At 40.2% G+C, this 20430-nt stretch overlaps 1 protein-coding gene across 3 annotated transcripts in view; it reads left to right on the forward strand.

Annotated features, from left to right (window-relative positions):
* Positions 1 to 20430, forward strand: part of ITPRID1 (ITPR interacting domain containing 1) — a 129691-nt gene that overhangs the window by 22149 nt on the left and 87112 nt on the right. For 2 of the 3 annotated variants that reach the window (XM_003950978.6, XM_009452867.5), the window contains exons 2-5: positions 1448 to 1633; positions 2927 to 2975; positions 3307 to 3350; positions 18189 to 18240. In XM_003950978.6, the coding sequence (XP_003951027.4) occupies positions 1448 to 1633; positions 2927 to 2975; positions 3307 to 3350; positions 18189 to 18240 (331 nt within the window). The remainder of the gene's footprint in view (positions 1 to 1447; positions 1634 to 2926; positions 2976 to 3306; positions 3351 to 18188; positions 18241 to 20430) is intronic. The other variant, XM_016957236.4, reaches the window with a different exon arrangement.

Below are 20430 nucleotides of genomic sequence, written 5' to 3' on the forward strand. Positions count from 1 at the left end.
AATTGAAATGTCTTCATTTTTGTTTTTTAACATAAAATTGACAGCCATCATAATTATTAATTTTTGTAGTAATTTAAAATTGCAACAATAAATGTATATATTTATACCTGACAGAATTTGAATATATAAAGCACGTAAGAAAATTGTGCTGCCAGTTGCATCTAGAATGCTCACCTATTCTTGAGAGAAAATATTTACATTTGTAATAAATCTGAATGGTTTGCCTTTTGCAAACAGATTAGAAATGATGTACATGTCATGTGATCAGTGATTATGCATAAGTTTAGGGATCCTAGAAATGCTACTAAAGTAAGTGTTTAGCTACTTGGCCATTTCTGTAAACTTGAAGGATAAACGAATGCAAATTAAAGCATATGTCATGGAAGTAATTGCATCAGAAAGTGTGGCTTGAAACCTCACTTCGCTATTTTAGTTTGGTATTTGTTGATTCACCACCTACTATGTGCCAAAAATCCAGTTAAATTCTAGAGATACATAAATGAGTAAGAGAATGGCCCTTGTTCTCATGGTGCTTATAGTCTGCGGAGACTGAACAATTTCTGTTGCTGCGCTAAGCTGCTGTGTCCTGCTCTTACTCTGCTAGTTTTACAGGATGTTCATGAAGGCCAGGTTAAATAATGGGGGCAGCTGATACTTTTTGTGCAAGGTTATTTTAATTGTCCCAGCCATCCTATAGGATATATAGCATAGTCATGGGAACATGCTTGAGGTCCAGTGCCTGGTTTTGAGTCCTGGCTGGCTGTTTGGCTTTGGACATGCAACTTAATCTCTCTGGTCTTCAATTTACCATAAAATTGTGACAATTATATTACTTCCTTCATTGACAATTAAGTTAAATAATGAATGTATAGAATTCAGCATAGAATCTAGCATGTAATAAGTATTCCACTGAGGTTAACAGTTATTAAAATTCAGTAGAGTGTATCCCCAGTTTAGAAATAAGGGAATGCAGAAAGGTTCTACAGTTTATGTGAGGCCACACAACAAGTTGCAGAAATGGGACTGAGCCAAGCCAATCTGTTGCCAAAGCCCTCATTTTTCTCCAACATTTGGGTCTCAAAAATAATTTTATAGACATAACTGTTAGGTAAATTTCAAGGCTATTTACTGAGTGTGTCCTCAAGTCTAATTTCTTTGCTCTCCATCCACATCCCAGACCACCAAAGTGAATCCGCAGAGTGCACATGTGGTCTGATGACTGGCATGGCCACTTGAGTCCCACGCTGCTTTGCCATGGAAAGGGAAGCATTTCACCAAATTGAGACAGGGAGCTTGGCTCAGGTGGGTGAGCCAGGTTCATGTATGACTGTGAAGCTGGATCATTCATCTGACTGTAGGCATTCTGGCCTTCTTTCTCCCTTTCACTGAGCCAAGCCCAGAAGCTGAACTCATTGTGTCTGATTTGTTTGTGTGTGTGTGTTTTAAGTTAGTTTGCAGAATTACTCTCCTATGATGGCACAGAAATCACAAGGATCTGACAACCTTCAAGAAGGCCAGGAAAAGAGCAAGCGAGAGATCCTGAAGTGCACCAAGAGCGCGTGGGCTCCGCTGGATGAGTGGCTGCCCCCTGACCCTGAGGAGGAAAGCCAGAGTCTCACCATCCCCATGCTGGGTGAGAAGGACTCTCAGGCCTATTTGAAAACATTCCTCTGTGAGTGGTGAGGGATGTGGGAGCTTTTGGCCAGGGGCAGGTGATTTTGGAACAAAAGTATTTGGCTTTGAATATACCAGTGTTCCTGGCATGATGCCGGAAACATTTATGAAATGGGCACTTCTGACTTCTGCTATAGACATCAGGACACAGACCTCCTTGAAAGAAGTAGATCAATTAATGAATGAACTCTGCTTCCTTTCCACTCCAAACATCCGTCATCCTAAGTTCCCAGGACTTTGAAGCTGTGTGGGGTCTGGGCATGAGGCTTCTTTCAGGTCATCAAACATTTTATTGAAAAACTCTGATTTGTTGGATCCTGCAGGAGGCATTGACAAAAATTTTAATCATTTAAAGAGTAATAAGTAAGAAAATACTTCCAGCACCCCCTGCCCCCATTATGTAACTGTTGAATGGTTTTTCTTCTTTGCCCATCACCCAATTCCTTCTAACTTCACAGCAGTTCAACTGAAGAACAATACAGACCTCCTGTGTCCACCTGGCTTTTATGGTTCACCTGACACCTTGTGAGGGAGATAATTCAGGCACTTCACTATTTGATAGGATAAAGTCAAACAAAATTAGCCTAGAGTACACAGTTGCTAAGCAGAATGGAAACAAATATTTAACAGGAAATGCTGCTTTACATCCTCTCCTTTTTACCTGTTGACTATTTGTTGAGCCAATGATAAAGATCCACCTTAAAAGACTGGTGCCTTTTTAACACAGGGTGCCTTTGGCAATCCAGGGACTCTAGTGCAATTTGTCCCTGGAATGAATGCAAATTTGGTTTCTAACCTGGCAGAGAACTCCTTGCAAATAACCATCACTGGCTGGCTGCCTTAGGTAAATGTCGTGATTCAATAAGGAGAGGCTTTGTGGTGATTTATATCCAACAAGAGAAAGACAAAAGTCTCTTATGCTTTCTCACCCTTTGTATTCACACCAGGTAATTTAAAAATTATTCTAACATCTCTTGTTCTTCAGTGGTTTATTTTTCTTCTCTCTCACATTTTCTTTCTTTTTTTTTAAGTTACAGTCTTTTGACAAGTTTACACTTCATTCTCAGGAAAGGCTGATCATGGAAAACAGGAGATTTTGCCTTCAGGAAAAAAAAATGAATATGCTTATGGAAGGAAACATGTGACTAAATATGTGGGAAATAGAGTGACTGAGTGGCGGCTGAGTAAACAGGGTAGCATCCTTTTAGCTGGTTGTGCTTTGACTAACTGATCTGTTCTTTCTTACTTGTAGAAGATTCCAAGCAAGAAAGTATTCAGCAGTGGCTGGACTCTGGATTCTTGTAAGTGTTTTTGTGTGTGTGTGCCTTATATGTTTCTCTTGCAAAGATCCATGAAAACAATGTGTGTAACTCTGCCTGGGCAAGGTCGGGGAAGTGTAGGGATTTTCATTTTAATTGTACTTGAAGTATTCTATTATTGTAAAAACTATGTATCAGTTTAAAACTACAAAATAAAATACTACTCTAGTCCCTGACTGTTTATTGGTTTCTAAAAGTCCTCTCTTACTAAAACCTAACTCTGCATTTGCTCTCATCTGTTTAATTAAAAAGTAATTTAGTATAATTTATTTACACACATTGTTTGACTCACAATACTTGTGTTTCTTTACAGTGTCTCTGCAAATGAAAACTTTCAACAAGTCATTGACCGCACTGGTAAGACAAGAGAAGCAGTTATGCTTTGCGAAGCTGAGTAGGAGATATATTAAAATATCTATGTGAATAAATCTTCTTAAAATGAGAATTATCAGAGGCTTCTAGAAATGATCAGCCCTCAAAAACTATCCAGCTCAATCTCTTCATTTGACATATGACTGTGACAAAAATGATAGGTGCTTCCCCAGCAGCAGGTTAGGGGCCGAACCCAGGGCTCTTGCCATATCATCAATGGCTCAGAGTATAGCATAAACTCACTGGGTTCTATGAAGACATTTGCAAGGATGTAGTTATGAAAATGAAATTGTTTAATTTTCCCCATCCTGTATTATACTTTTATTTCTGAATCTAGATTTTTTTCTATTCTTTGGTCTCAAAATTGCACTTACATTCTCTCTTTCTAATAATGCACTTGTTCTCAAGAAGAATAAATGTCTGAATTCTAAAGCAAACAGTACAAGTATTTCTGAAGGAGAAAATGTATCACACTTGTTTCACTGAGATTTGATAAAAGCAGTATAAAAAGAAAAAGAAATTTAATTACAGGACTCACAGTTTCCACCTTCATTAAATGCAATACCATATTTTATAGAATCTAAGACCCTTCAATTATAAAATGCATTCATATTTTAAGTACCATTTAGGAAAAAAAAACAAAACCTGGCAATTACAAATAGAAGGCAATATTGACTGTAATATGTGTCTTGATTTCACAGGTGTTAAAATGTGAAAAAGTATGTTTCAAAATGGATGAAATACTGTGAAGAATTTGTGTGAAAAAATGACATAAATTAGGAACTTAATGGTTAGATGAAAAAATTATTAGTCTAATAGTCACTTACTTTGCTGGTTTTAATTATTTCACTTCCTCTACTGCCATCTTACATTAAGACTGACCGTTGGCTACAAATCAGTTTAAATTTTGAATTTTTTTTACTACTTTTAAAAGAAAACCTATACGTATCATTGAAATTTCCCTTTTCACCAACCTTCTTTATTTTTTCTAATATAAAAGTTCCATGATGCCAAATACTGTAAAGATTTTTGCCAATAAATCAAATGTAAGTACCTCTCTGCTCATAATAGTTCAGACTCAAGGAAAAGCAAAAACTTCAGAAAAATAGCCAGCATTTCATATCCCCCTAATGTTTTCTCTTGCCCCGGTTGTGGTGAGAGGCCTGGCACTGGTTCTGGAGTCATCAGTAACCATACTAAAAGCTTCACTTCCCAGAAATTAAAGACAAATCACAGCTCTTCCTCTTCTGAACCAAGTCAATGAACTGGAAAGGCACAGACATGAAGTAAAGACCTGGAGGAAAATTGGGATAGTGATATGGCTCTGAGATCAGAAACACAGTCTCGATTTGCCAGGTCCTTTATCTTCAGCAAGATTTTTAATAATAATGGAATAGCTTCTTACACGTTTAACTGAGCCTTCGCTTGTACAAGGCCCTTTCTCATCGATCATATTTTAAACTCCATGGCCTGTGTGGTAGCATGGTTTGTTTCGTCTGTTTGTTGCAGATGAGGAATCTGGGGCATAGAGTGGTCAAGTGCCATGATTGTTGGTCACAGCTGGTTAGAGGCAGGTGGAGGAATGGAGGCCTGGCCTTCTATTAATATCAGCCCCACTGCGTGCTGGCTTCAGCCATGATGAGAGAGCTGCACTGAGCTTGGGGGAGCTGAGAGACACATTGAGAAGGGTGGATGCTAGAACAGTACCAGAAACTGGGGACCTGAAGGTTATGGCAAGGGTGACAGGGAGAAAAACTGTGGAGATGATAAGGACCCAAAGAGGAGGAAGAAAAGAAGTCGTTATTGGAGGGAAAATCCTGTCAAAACTCATAAAATACTGATAAAATGTAGAGTGACGCATGAATTTCCTAGGGCAGCAGTAACAAATTATCACAAACTTGGTGCTTTTAAGCACCAAGTTCTGTTGTTTTAACAACAGAAATGTATTCTCCCACAGTTATGGAGTCTGGAAGCCCAAAATCAAGGTGTCACCAAGGCTGATCTCCCTCTGAAGGTTCTAGGGAAGAATCCCTCCTGGTTTCTTTCTAGTTTCTGTTGGCCTCTGGCAATCCTCAGTGTTCGTTGGCTTGCAGCTACAGAACTCCTTTCTATGACTTCATCTCTACATGGCCTCTTCTCCTTGTGAGTCTTTTCCTCTTATAAGGACACCAGTCATTGGATTAAGGATCCTATGTAATCCAGTATGATCTCATCTTAACTAATTAACAATCCACAAAGACCCTATTTCCAAATAACAGCACATTCTGAGATTCCAGGTGGACATGAAATTCCAGGGGACTCTAGTCAACTAACTAGAATTCATTCTAAGGTTGGTTTCCTTATTAATCACTTCTGAGGCTTTGTACACTAAGGTAGCAGCAAGATCTAAGTGTCTTCATCTTACAGGTGACCCAGTGCCTCCCACAGAAAGCATTCTAGTGAGTCTTCAGCCTTTGGACTGGGCCCAAATAACATAGTTGGGATAAGGCTTCAGTGGTCCTGTTCCTGGTTTCCTGTTGGGTTCTATGATGGCCAACATGGGGCTTGGCCTTTTATGGTGATTCTCTGGCTGTCATGGTCATCTGCAGCTACCTAAAATCTCAAATCTCATTTTTATTAAGCGGGAATCTGGTTGGCCCATTTTGTACCTTGTTTACCACAATTAAGCCAGGTAAAACCCTTGGCACTTCAGCTTCTTCATCAGTAGAACTTGGAGGGGAAGAAAATTAATGCGTACTGAGGATGTACATGCTAGATACTATACATACATTATCTTGCTTACCAGACCACCTTTGAGGTGAATATTACATGGAGGAAAATGAGGCTCAGAAAGGTAAAGTAACTTGACAAAAGCCACCCAGTTAGTAGGTATGGGAGTTGAGATTTCAGCTTAGATCTGTCTGTCTGTATAACCATGCTTTCCCTCTGGAAGACTAATAACATTTACTACACGTGTTATGCATGGAAACCCCTGGAAGGAAAGCTCTGTGCTGTGGTTTCAATGTTCCCTCCAAAACTCATGTTGAAACTTAATCACCATAGTGACAGCATTGAAAAGTGGGACTTTTGATAGGTAATTAGGTTGTGAGGAATCTGCCTTTATGAATGGGTTAATGCCCTCATCCTGGAGTGAGTTATTTATCATGGGATTGGGTTAATTATCACAGTAGTGGGCTCCTGATAAAAGGATGGGTTTGGTCCCCATTTTCTCTCTCTCTTGTGTGCTTGCTTATCCTCTGCCTTCCACCATGGAATGACACAGCAAGAAGGCCCTCACCAGATGCAGCCACTTGATCTTGGACTTCCCAGCCTCCACAGTTGTGAGCCAAATAAACTTCTTTTCTTTATAAATTACTCAGTCTGTGGTATTGTGTTATAGCAGCAGAAAATAGGCTAAGATACCCCTATCCACATGGGCATGTGGGTAAGTCACTGGCACTTCTCCCTCCAGGCCTTCTGACTCTTATGCGTCAGCCCTTTGGGACCACAACACAGTCCTCTGGAGTTCAATTCTTTTGATGTGGTGCAATACTAACTTTTTTTTTAAATGTCACTAAAGTGTCTATATTCATAGCTTTAAAAAGATACATAAAGTTGGTCAAAGGGTATAAACTTGCAGTTATAAGATGACTAGGTTCTAGAGACCTTAAGTACAGCACGGTGACTATATTAGTAATAATGTAGTTTGTACTTAAAATTGTCTGAAAGAGTAGATCTTGAGTATATTCTCACCTCAAAAAGAGGTATTTTTCACCCTCAATAAGAGATAGAGATGATTTGAATTCAAGTCTGTCTGATTTCAAAGTTCCTGCTCTTTTAACCAGAAACTAGCATACCTCCAATGACTGCACACTGGTGTAAATCAATTGTCATTTAGTTTATCTCTAATTTTTCTTTACTTCTGTGAGCCAATTTTGGGTGGCAGAAAAGAATGCTCTCTAAATTTAAGGTTTTAATGCCACTAAAATATAGAGGCACATAGAGTAGATTTTAATTCAAAGAAAAATTACTACTTAGAAACAGTTCTAATAGTAAGAAGTATAAAGCTATGCTGAAATTCACCTATAAATAACTCGTATAACTAAAATTTGCCTCAATTTTCACCAGTCTATAGGTACAAATTAGGTTACAATAACATTGGTACCTAAATTTTGCTGGATTATTGCCCTCTTCTTGGTGACACAAGGTCTATCTGCAAAATATCTCCCCCTAAGTATTTCTGGGAGTTATTAGCTATCTCAAATATTTTCATAAATGAGCTCCCTTCCACTGCCCCTGCTACTACTCCAATAGAATCCTCTTGGTATCACCACATAGACAAGTCATTTCAATACTTTCTGAGCATCATGTTCTTCTTCTGCTCCTCTGGGAACCACCATCATTGCCTTTGAACTTTTATGGTGCTCTACTTACTGCAGAATTTGTATAGAAACACTCATATTCCATGGCCAGACACAGTTGCCCACACCTGTAATCCCAGTACTTTGGGAAGTCAAGGTGAGCAGATCACTTGAGGCCAGGAGTTCAAGATCAGCCTGGCCAACATGGCAAAACCCCGTCTCTACTAAAAATACAAAAAAAAATTAGCCTGATGTGGTGGTGCACACCTGTAGTCCCAGCTACTCAGGAGGCTGAGGCAGGAGAATTGCTTGAACCCTGGAGGTGGAGGTTGCAGTGAGCAGAGATCATGCCACTGCACTCCGGCCTGGGCGACAGAGCGAGACTCTGTCTCAAAAAAAAAAAACACTGATGTCCATTATACTACATGACTATCATCTGGAGATTTAGGCAGCATTACTAGTATTTTATGTCACATAAAACCCATGATGAAAGTAATTTTTCAGCTTCTTCCTGCAGCCCATATCTCCCCTTGAGCCTTAGACTTAGGCTGGAGACTGAAGACTGAAGAACAAACATGACATCAGCTCTATTTCCTTGCCCACAGGAACACGAAATTTCTGACAGATTCCCTTTTATTCCTGTCTTCAGTATTTAGCAAATATGTGTTGATTGCCTCCTAAAACCAGGCTTTCCATTAGGACTGAGAATGCTGAAGAAAATAGATGCAATGGTGATAGAGACAATAAACAAATAAATACATATGTAATATGCTAGGAGGATGGATGATCAGGAAAGGCATCTCAAATAAGGTTACATTTCAGCAGCTACCTGAAAGAAGTGAAGGAGGGGAACATTTGTTATCTGGGGATGAGCTGTTTCAGGAAAATAAGATGGCATATGCAAAGCCAGGGGCAGGAGTATGTCCTCTGTGTTCCAGGAATAGCAAGGATGCCTGAATGGTTGCAGTTAACTGAGCAAAGATGAGAGTAGAGGGCTAGGGGTTAAAGAATTATCCAGAAGCCAAATCATTTAGGGCTATGTATATCCCTGTAAGTATTTTGGCTCTTACTCAGTGTCACAAGGGAACCCTTCAAAGTGTTACAAAGAAGTGGTATTATCTTGGTTCTTTTTAAAAGAACAACTTTAGCTGCTGTTCACAGAGTTGGCTTTGGGAGAAGGAGGTTGGAAAGGGTTGAAGCGGGATCCCAGTTCAGAGGCTAATACAGTAATCCGGAGGAGAGAGGATAGGGCTATACAAGGCTAGTAGCAATTGTAGAAATGTTGGATTCTGGTTATGTTTAAAATGTAGACAGGGCAGCATATGCTGGTGAATGTATGTGGGATATCAAAGAAAGAAGGAAATCAAAGATGACTGCAAAAATGTTGCCCAAGCATCTGGAAGAATGAGTGGCAATTTATTGGGATGGGAAAAACAATAGAAGGATAGGACTTTGCTTCAGAGATAGGAAGTTCAATTTTAGGCATGTCGTGATTCAAATTTTAATAAATATCCAAGAAGGTACTATTGAGTAGGTAGTTGGAAATATAAATCTGGAGTTCAGAGGAAAGGTCCGGGAATAGATATATACATTTGGGAGTAGCTGATGGGTAGATGTGTTAAAGACAGAAGACCACACAAGTAAATGCAGACAAAGAAGAGGCCAGGAAGATGTGAAGGACCAGCAAAGGAGAAGAGGTAGGTAATGAGGTAAAAAGGGAACCAAAAGAGAAGAGTCTGAAGGCAAGTGAAATCAGTGTGTCACGGTGGGAATGATCAACCCCGTCAGCTGTTGTTAATTGACTATGTATGAGCAGGAATGACACCATAACCTTGAGAAGAGCTATTTCAGAGGAAAGATGGGAAAAGATTGTAGAGTTTTCAAGTGGGAATGATAGTAGAAGAATTGGAGACAGAAAACAGAAAACTGCTTTGAGGAGTTGAGAGGTGAAAGGGAGCAGTTAATTGAAATAACAACTGCAAGAAAAGTGAAGGCAAAGAGGATTTTCTCTTCAGGAGATGAAAGCTGTTGCAGCCAGGTGTGATGGGAATGATTGGTGGCTGAGATGTACTGAGGCATATGGTGCCTTCCCCTAGCCTTCCTGAAGCTGTGGGCAGAGTCTGGACCTGTTGTTCTGAGACTTCTCCTCTTGGGGTATTGAAATCTCTTCCAATAAAACATTGCTTACCCAAGCTCATTTGCTGATAGAAATGATTTGGGTTTCTCCCTTTAGCTATGACAGATGCCTTCCTGTGCCCCTTCTTTCTATATGAATTTCAATAACTGCAAAAGGTGGGACAGCTGCCCTTGCTGCTTACGTTGTGAGTCTCACTGAAGCACTTCCCAAAGGATGGACTCTCATCTTCTGCTCTGTCTTCTGGCAAATGTTAGGGCATCTTAGCTGCATGGCCTGACAGTCTCATCTCCAGGGCGTTGTCTGTTAGGGCACCTGGATGACTTACAGAAAAGAGCCTCATGGGCATCCTTCAACTTCTTTCTCTTTTCCCTTTCCAAGAACTACCACCTCTGTGGGCAGATTAACTCTTCTTCATGGTCACCAACTACACAAGCAAACATGTTTGAGTCTCAGTTTGGGATGAATATGGATCCATAGACCTTCCTATAACCACAAGATAGAACATTCAGAGTCTTTTTGAGGTCAATAGTGGTGTTAAAGAGCCCATGGTCATGGATGTTAAGGTCCCTCTTCCCAGGCTGCAAATTCATTCTTAATCTCAGATTCCATATGAAAGCTATGTATTAAAAAAAAAAAAAAAAAAAAAGCCTGGAGAGAGTATCTGGTTCATAGAAAACTCTTTCCCACCACCAGAAAACAAATTAAACATCAGTGCTATCTGGCTGAGATATGCATTGTCATTACAATGCCAGGATTATAATGCGAGTGAGAGTGCATTGTCATTATAATGCAAGGATAAGACACATACAATGAGTGCACATTTTAACATGTAGGTTTATATAATTAGCACTTGTTTAACAACACATCCAAGCATAACTGTGAGTGAAAAGACTAGAAGTAACTCCTACAGCAAAAAGACAGTTTCTGTCAAAGATATGCTTGGTGCCAGTTACTACTTGATAGGTTAATTCATGTGTCTTTTATATATTTAGTTATTTCTTCTCCTGTCCCCAGAGAGGTCCTAGAAGAATAAACTCATTTCTTTTCAAAAGGAATTTGTTTCAGAATAGGAACTTATAAAATAAAAAATATAAAATTTCTGGTCTATTTTATAAGAAAAAGTCAAAGTAAATCCAAGTAAACATAACAGATGTTCCCTTACTGCTTGTCAGGTGACAATATTCACAACAATGATCTGTTTTAGGTGAAGGGAACAACGATGTAAAATATATGACTCTTGTTCTCCAGAATGTCACTCTAACTGTCCAGGATCATTATAATTCAAATGTAACCTACATCAACATTTCTACAAGACCCTCTAGTCTTATTCCTTCTCATTATATTCCTAGTTCTTTATCTTTCTTCATCCTGTTCCTCCTGTCTTAAAGTCTTTCCTGTTCTGTTCTCCTCTCCTTCTTTTGAGACCTGACCCAGGTCCCATATTCTCCATAAGACCTTCCTGACTTCTGCACTGATACTGAATCTTTCTTCTGAACACCACTAACATGCATTTTGGGTTCTACCCATGTGGCTCTTGGCCAGTGCTGCCTCAAATTGTTAGGGATATCATCCATTTCACTGACAAAATTATAAACCCCACGGAGACGGAATCATCTGTAAATTATCTGATTTCCCCAAAGTTAGTCGACAAAAGGAGCTCAGTAAAACATAATGAAGATATTGTCAGACTGGGAAGTCTCTTCAAAAGAGGTGAGACTGAAACTAGTAAATGAAGGAGGGATATGGTTTTTAAAAAAACAAAGAGGCAAAGCAAGAAAAATTAATTTGCTGGAAGCAATAGGCGTTTGAACAAAGGCACAGAAATGAGAAGAAAGCTAAATATGTGCAGAAAAGCACATGGAAGGTGATCAGATGAAAGAAATGGTTTCATGCTAGGGAGCAATGGTAGAAATTTTTCTGTTAGATAGGATGAGGTCATATAACTTTTAAAATCCAGAAAGAGGGAATAACACTTGATGTCTTAGGGCTGAGATGACACTGGAGTGTCATCTCAGGTTCCAGTTCAAATGGAGAGGTAGTTGTACTTGTGGTCTGGGCTGAGCAGGATTTTGACACCATATCTTTGTTCACCTGAAAAGGTCGTGAATAATTTGTGATAATAATTAATGATAACTGTCGCAGGTGTGGTGTTGAGGGAGTTGAAGCAAGCATGTTACACATTTGCCAGCTCTATTATAGTGAGTCCTGAACTCACTGTAGTGAGAAGAGGAATGACAGATCCAGTGTTTATCCTGGCAATGGGGAGGGGGAACACGTTGGGAAGAAGTTGTAATGAACTCAGGCTTGAGGTGATGAGGGTTTACAATAGGGGGCGGCAGTGGAATGGGGAGGAAGGGTCAATGATATCTGGAAATAAACAGACAAGTGGGTGAAAAAGAGCAAAGCATTCCAATGGGCTTTAAGGTTTTGAGCATGAGTGTCAGCAGAGTGTAAGAGACTTTCTTTTAAATAAGAACATAGATTAATAATTTGCCAACTGAGACAAATGCTGCTGACTGCCTCTACTAAGTGTCCCAGTCATGCAGGAGTTAAATCTACAGAAAGCTGTAGAATGCTATTATTTTAGAGCCCTGCGAAAATGTAATTTGATTAGTCTATTGGACGATATTCCAAAGAACCAAATGTCTTCCATGAATCAGTCAGAAATGCTTAGGAAAACCAAAATAAAAAATGCTTTCTAAGCCAATAAAGGTGCTAATTAGTGCCTTCTGCATATCTAACTACATCTTCTCCAGTAATACATTTTGCAGGGTTAAGTGCGGTGTCTGCTGCTTCAGATGGCAGAAGTCCACCTAACAGTGGGGAGGGTGGCTGGAGACTCAAGTATCTAAGAGGGAGTTAAAACTGACATTTTAACCCATAGAAGGAGATGTATCAAATAGAGTGGGAAAAATTTTTTTCTCACTTTAATTTTTCCCCAAACCCTTAGGAAACTTGGGGATAGTAGGACTTAGTGTTTGTTTTTTAATTTCTCCCTCCCCAAACACTCTTAGAGAGTAAAATCTGGTTTAAAAAAACCTAACCAGGGTATCCTGGAGGGGAAAAAATAGAGAAAATATCAAAACCAAGCAACTAGAGAAGCAAGTATAGAATTGAGGAAGACCCTAGCGAGCGGTCTTGTGTTGGGGGTACAGGTACACATGTATACTACTTGGGGCAGTCTCAAGCCTGGTGTCTGCAGAAACCTGGGAAAATCCAGATAGCAGGAGTAGTTTGTCTGTCCTGTGATGGCATTCCCTAGGCGTGAGCTTCCTGCTCTGATCTGAGGTAGCAGACTCAGATGCTTCCTGGAGCCAGACAGGTAATTGCTAATGATAGAAGCAAGTGGGATAGCGACTGCAGAAAATTGGAGAGCACGTTGCCTTCAACAGATTGCTGCCCTGAAGACACCTGGGCCGGGGCTGCTGGCTCTTCCAAGTTTTAAGGAAAGTCTAGCAACCCCAATCCCTGTGAGAACTGGCACATTGTGAGCCACCAGCTTGCACTTCTCCATTCAAGTTCATTATTGAGAACAGGCAAAGGGAAGCAGGACCTGGCCCTGACAAACACATCCTCAGGCCCCGGGAAATTTACCTTACAAATTAACAAAATGGGGAAAACCAAAACAAAACAACCACCCAACATACAATGAATAATAGATTCGTGTTGCCCTGTGCAAGGCTCCCAACTGCCTGAGTCTAAATGTTGGAAAAAGCTATCACTGCTTCTGCAATGATCAGGAAGTAAACTCACAGTAACGCTGTGAAAATACCCCATGGTCTCCCGGGACCCTGGGAGCCCAAAACGTAAAATGGAAATCAAAAAATAAAACTATCTTTAATAATTTTATAACAACTTTTTAAATGAGGTTCATCTTGTGAGTTTAAAAAATCATATTCAGTTTTCCTTGCCTTGGTTTTCTCCAAAATCTAAGCTCAGCAGCAGAGAAGGCTGTATGTCTGAATGTACTGGCTTTAGACAGACATTTGTATCGTTTGAAACAAGATCAAGAAGAAAAAGTAAAGGCCAGCTGTGGTGGATCACACCTGTAAACCCAGCACTTTGGGAAGCCACAGTGGGCAGAGAGCTTGAGGTCAGGAGTTCAAGACCAGCCTGGCCAACATGGTGAAAACCCGTCTCTACTAAAAATACAAAAAAATTAGCCAGGCGTTGTGGCACATGCTTGTAATCTCAGCTACTAGTGAGGCTGATGCAGGAGAATCACTTGAACCTGAGAAGCGGAGGTTGCAGTGAGCTGAGATCACACCACTGCACTCCAGCCTGGGTGACAGAGCAAGACTCCATCTCAAAAAAATAAAAAATAAAAATAAAAAAGTACAGGAGTCTGATAGCTGCATTTGTACATCTAGGAGGGTGAGATTCCAGCGAGGGGAGTCAGACACCCGAACTGACATCCTCTAATTATCGGTGACTGCTGGGCCCCACAGGATGCTAGTTGTACTGTGAAAGGCAAGAAAGCCCTTTCCCCAGCTGGTTCTAAAACTGTGTAAGGCTTTCATATGTGTCATCAGACCGTGACCCAAATGGTCCACTTTGCACATTCCCTAGCAAACATGTTACCATTAGGGACTTTTTCTCTTGGAGGGTGCCCTTGGCTCCCTAGCAATCAGATTGCTCCTGATCAAGTGACAGGACACAGGGCGTGGTCCATGGAGTGTATCCTCTAGATCTGGTGGGCACTAGAATCCCTTCAAGAAGCCCCGGGCGAAGGGCTCCAGATTCTGGATGACTGGGTTTTCTGGATGACTCGATTTTCTGCAGGGCTAGGGTTTTTGAAAACTCAGCAAGGCTGAGCTAACTCTTCTCATCAGTATCTGAAAACGGATCATTTCCTCTCTGACAGTTCGTGCAATGCACTGTGGCTACAAGGCCAGATCCCTGGCCTGATGTACACGTTTATTCACACATTCTAGGAAACCCAGAGCAATAGCAGGCAAACAAAAAAGACCAAAGCAGTGGCAAGAATGTCAGTGCTGGCAGAATATGCAGCCAAATGTCCTAGAACCATGCAATGTTTTAGGTGAAAATGGGTGTTCAAAAACTCTCCAGAATCATCTCGAAGAGCTAAACCAGGCACAAATGGAGGCCTTACTTTGTGAGTTACATGCGAAGTAGTAGATAGAACTGCTGCTGGTAGGAAGAAGGCAGGAATAAATATTTTAAAAATTGCTTGAAACAATATTTTATCTTCCATTTAGGCAACTTATTATTTAATTCATTGTGGCATCAAGTTATTACAATATGATCACCTAAAAATTACACTGTGCTTGCATCTATGACATGATTAATAAGGTGGCAAATGGGCTTTCTCTCATCTGACAACTTCAATCAATTGGCAGTGGTTTTATGAGTTTCAGAAGCTCTGAGATGGAGTTGGGTGCAGTGAGCAAGAATGCCGCGATGGATTAGCCATGCCTGCCTAGCTGAATTGGGTATTGACTTGATAGTTTTCAAACTCTGGCTCCTGAAGTTGCCTCACGGGTGAGGGAAGAGCTAAGTGGAAGAGCACTACATTCAGAACAGCTCTTTTTAAATTTATTTAAATTATTAGAATTTTGCAAAAGATTTTATATTATTGTGGAATTCCTGTGATAAAACCTAGTGTTTTAAAACTACGAAGATAAAGGGGAAAAAAAGACTGGTGTTCTGATTCTAAGTTCATTTCTGACCTGGTGCATAAGTTTGAGTCAAATATTCTATTGTAACTTACATAAATATTTGCCACCAAATGTCACATGGAAAATTTTTGAAACATCACACTTGTTTCCTAATAATGGTCATTCAGTCTGATATTCCATCCTTGATCATGGCTCCCTAGAATGTTTTATTATGAGCATTTATATATTCTCTTTATGGTTTCAACTTCTAAAGTTTATATGTACCCCATCTTACCCTGTTTTTTTTTAATTTCACTTATGAAATTTATTCTAAACAAAGGATAGTAAATAACTCAATCTTATGTGATAATTCCAATCAGTTGGTAGTGGTTTTCCTGAAGAAGGGATAAGAAAAGTGACAAAATTGGTAATGATGTCTGCCATGGGAGTAGCATTGGGAGTGATAGCACAGAGGCCATATATATTCCCACTCACTATTTAAACCTTTAAAATCGATTCTATTTCTCACCCCGCCTGACTCTTTTTTTTTTTTTTTTTTTTTTTTTTTTTGAGACGGAGTCTTGCTCTGTCGCCCAGGCTTGAGCGCAGTGGCGCAGTCTCCGCTCACTGCAAGCTCTGCCTCCCGGGTTCACACCATTCTCCTGCCTCAGCCTCCTGAGTAGCTGTCACCCTGCCTGACTCTTATGATGATAGTTACATTTGTTTTGTAGAGCAGAGATATTACTGTACCTATTTTCTCACTACTTCTTTAAATTGTAGTCCTGTATTCTGAGCTTAGTTAAGAATCCACTATTGCCAGGCGTGGTGGCTCATGCCTGTAGTCCCAGGACTTTGGGAGATGGAGGCAGGTGGATCGCTTGAGGCCAGGAGTTCCAGACAAGCCTGGCTAACATGGTGAAACCCCGTCTCTACTAAGATTCAAAAACTAGACGGACATGGTGGTACACACCTGTAATCCCAGCTACTTGGGAGGCTGAGGCACGAGAATCACTTGAACTCAGGAGGCGGAGGTTGCAGTGAGCTGAAATCACGACACTGCACTCCAGGCTGGGTGACAGAGTGAACTGTCTGGAAAAAAAAAAAAAATCACTATTTACTTGCAAGTCAGTGATACATCTCCAGTCTTTATCCTTCTAGATCAGTCTTCTTTTTCCATTTAACAGGGTCACTAAGCCTTTTGAAAATCTTCTGAAAATGATGGGTATTCTTATCTCCACTCCCAAAATTTGGCATTTAGAGACAAATTCACAGGTACCTGTCGTCTATTCATAGACCCTCTACTCAGACAAGAACCCTAGCCCTTTGTTCTCTTCAGTATTCTTTCATATGTTTAAATCATTCAGGATTGCTTTTCCAAAATTTCTCCTAACCTCTATTATCTTTCTTATGGTAAAAATCTTTATGTTCTCATAGAAATACAGCTTGGCAACACTTCCCAGTTTCACACACGTCACACATTTGCACCCAGGAGAGCAACAAGTAAGCGGAAATAAGAACACTGGTGAACCTTCTGAGGAATTTGCCCGTATTCTAAGCATTTTCTTCTGCAGGTGTCAGCCACATTTTCTATCATGATACAGGGTCTGAATCTTGCAATGGCCCCTGAATAAGCCTCTCTGATAATCAATATTTACTTCCTCTATTCTGTCTTCAGCACCGCTATCAGGCAAATGAACATTCAGCATCATCTTTCTCACATTTACTTGTTTGCTCAAAAACCTTTCGTGGTTTTCATGTCCTAACACATACATATACACTCCTCTTTCTGTCTTTCAAATAAGCTATAAGATGCTCTGTTGGCAGTGTGGTGTTACAGAAACAACAACAACAAGCTAAAATAAGTTGCAGCATCCTACTAGCCATGAGAAATTTATTTAATCTCTCTCAGCCTCAGTTTTCCTCTGTGTTAAGTGGAGATCAATAATATCTATTTCAGGGATTTGTTGTGAGAATTACAAGAGAATGTGTGTGTAATATGCTTAGCACATTGCCTCGCACTAAGTTAGTGCTAAATAGTCAATGTTATTGCTGCAATCAATAATAAAGGTAAGAATAAATTCCTAGATGCACTACTTTTGACTGTATGACTATGGGCTCATTACTAAAGTTCTGTGAATCTCAGTTTCTAATCTGAAAAATGAGGATAGGTTCTAATTTTAAGGCTGTTGGAAGGATTAGATGATACAAATGAAGGGAATATGCTTAATACATGCTGGGCCCTTCATGTATTATTTTTTGCCTGTCCCCACACTACTTCACAACTTCCTGTACCATGAGAGAGCATCCCTAAATGCCCTATGAGCTAATCAGACTACCCCTAGCACTCTGCTTTGCACTTTCTGTAGACATCTTTTTTCTCTTTAAGGGCAATGCGTCTTTTAAGGGCAATGCCTCTTTTCCAGCCATCAAATTCTCCCATTCTTAAAAATCCGAGACAAGTACCGCTTCCTCCATGAAACCTTTGCTGAATACTCCATTTAGCACTGACTTCCCTCTCCATTGAGCCAGTACATTTCTTCACGTGTTTGTCATACCATGTAGCCATTAATTTCATTCTGTCTATTCACTGCAGTGATGCCTTGTATTTCATGCCTATATAACCTTGGATATGGAAATTCAATTCTACCTTGGTTTCATTTGGGGTTGAGAAAATCTTCTGCAAGATAAAACGAAATAAAGTTCCCCTCTACTTTTTTTGTTGTTGCAGTTTCTTTGTATGAACAAGGGATGGTTCAAATGACTGTGAAAGACTACATGAGGTAGGTATCAGAATCAGTGTTACTTCATGCCAATATTTTGCAGCCACACCTTTGCTGAATAAAATAGAAGTAGGGAAGTTTTCTTAATATTGCCATAGCTCTTGGGATCTCGTGAAAGGTAACTGGTTTAGTCACAGTGCCTAGAATGTTTACATCAGCTTTGAGAGAAATAGAGGTTCCTTAAAAATCATAAAATTGTGAGCAAATTAAATCAACAAATGTTGATGTGGGGGAAAATTTAATTACAACATATGCATAAATGACATTCTACTGTACTGCAACTGTTCATAAGGACCTGTTTATAAAACAGTTGCATTCAATATTTTCATTTTGGCTAATGTAATTGATTATTATTCTATTTACTGGACAACAATATATACAATTTCCAATGCTAGGTAGAAAGCAGTGAGAGTCTCTTCATTGGAGGAAATACTAGGTCTCAAGTGTGGTGCCCAGAACACCAGCATTAGCATTGTGGGGGACCTTCATAGAAATGCAAATTCCTAATCCCCACCCTAGACCTACTGAACCAGATCATTTGGAGGTAGGGTCCAGAAATCTGTATTTGTGCATGTCCTTCAGATGACTTTTTCAGCCACACTCTTTTAAAAACCACTGGAATAGACTATGAGCTCTTTCAGGTTAGGAACTCCCCTTCCTGCGCTTTTGTCACCCTCGCATTTTCAGGATAATTCCAACCAGTCATAAACCAAATCTGCAGTACTGCATCCCCCTGCTGCTACCAATTCACCCCTAAAATGCTATTTGTCATAGATTTTTCTCCTGCAGGATTGGTTGTTTTTGCTACTTATAGAATCATAGAGCTATAAGAGACCACAGAAATCTCTCAGGCAACTCTCGCTTTGTTGAAGAGGAAAATGAGAGCCAGGTTCTGTGACCAACTCGTGCTTCCAGGCTTTATTACAACAGTGACTCTGTATTGGTTCTCCTTGGATCCAAGGGCAGGCTGCTTCTGGGTTGCTCTGCTGCACCTTCCAAAATAAGGTGTGGCCCTCAAACAAAGAAGGAAAAATAAATTATGGCAGGCCTAATGAAAACTGAGGTGGGGCAATAAGTGAAAGGGTATCTTCTGCCTCTCCTTGAGGCTCAAGGAGCTCAACTGTCTGTTAACACCAGAGTTTTTATTATCCAGAAAAACACACTTTCTCAACCTTACAGAACAGAAGCAATTAAAGGACAGGGCCCAGCTATTGTTTGTTTGTTTGTTTGTTTGTTTGTTTGTTTGTTTTTGAGACAGAGTCTCTGTCACCCAGGCTAGAGTGCAGTCGCGCGATCTCAGCTCACTGCAATCTCCACCTCCTGGGTTCAAGCAATTCGCTGCCTCAGCCTCCCGAGTAGCTGGGATTACAGGCACCTGCCACCACACCTGGCTAATTTTTGTATTTTTAGTGGAGAGGGGGTTTCACCATCTTGGCCAGGCTGCTCTTGAACTCCTGACCTCATGATCCACCTGCCTCGGCCTCCCAAAGTGCTGGCACTACAGGCGTGGCCACCATGCCTGGCCCAGCTATTCTTACCAAATGTAGCTAGAACAAAGTTAGCAACCCAAGTAGGATAACTTGTTCTCCTTGGGAACATTGATATCTGCATTGTATTTTTAATAAATTCTAAATATATGCCAACTGGCTATTATATTTGATGGGGCTAGATGTGATCCATGGTATAGCTGAGCTATATATATAAAACTGAACTATATTATGACAGGGTTCCACTCTCTTTGGAAGCACTTTCAAATGATCTGCAAAGCAGGCCTATTGGATAGTGATGTTCATTTTTTCCATAGTAAAGGAGTTTGTTAGAAATGCATATGGATGGCTACAGGAGCCCTGGAGACAGCATTTAGAGAGTGTTAGCCATGTGATATGAAATCCTTCACTAGTATGAGAATTAATGTAGAGTCACTTCAGTGACGGCTGGCTGTACTTCTTTCAGCATATAATTTTAACTTCTTCCTGAAAGTTGGTGCCTAGCAAAGCTGTGTTCCTGAAAGGTTCCCCAATGATATGCCATCTGTCAAAAGTGAGACATTCTGTCACCTTCATAATGAGCACTAGCGGGCACCTAATGCTTAAATTCTTACACCTTCTGTAATACAACGCTCTTGAAAACAGGAGCAGCTCCTCCACTGCAAGCTGTCTTCTGCAAAGGTGTGGTCATTATGGGATTATT

The sequence above is a fragment of the Pan troglodytes genome, chromosome 6 (assembly GCF_028858775.2).
Source record: "Pan troglodytes isolate AG18354 chromosome 6, NHGRI_mPanTro3-v2.0_pri, whole genome shotgun sequence".
Lineage (NCBI taxonomy): Eukaryota > Metazoa > Chordata > Mammalia > Primates > Hominidae > Pan > Pan troglodytes.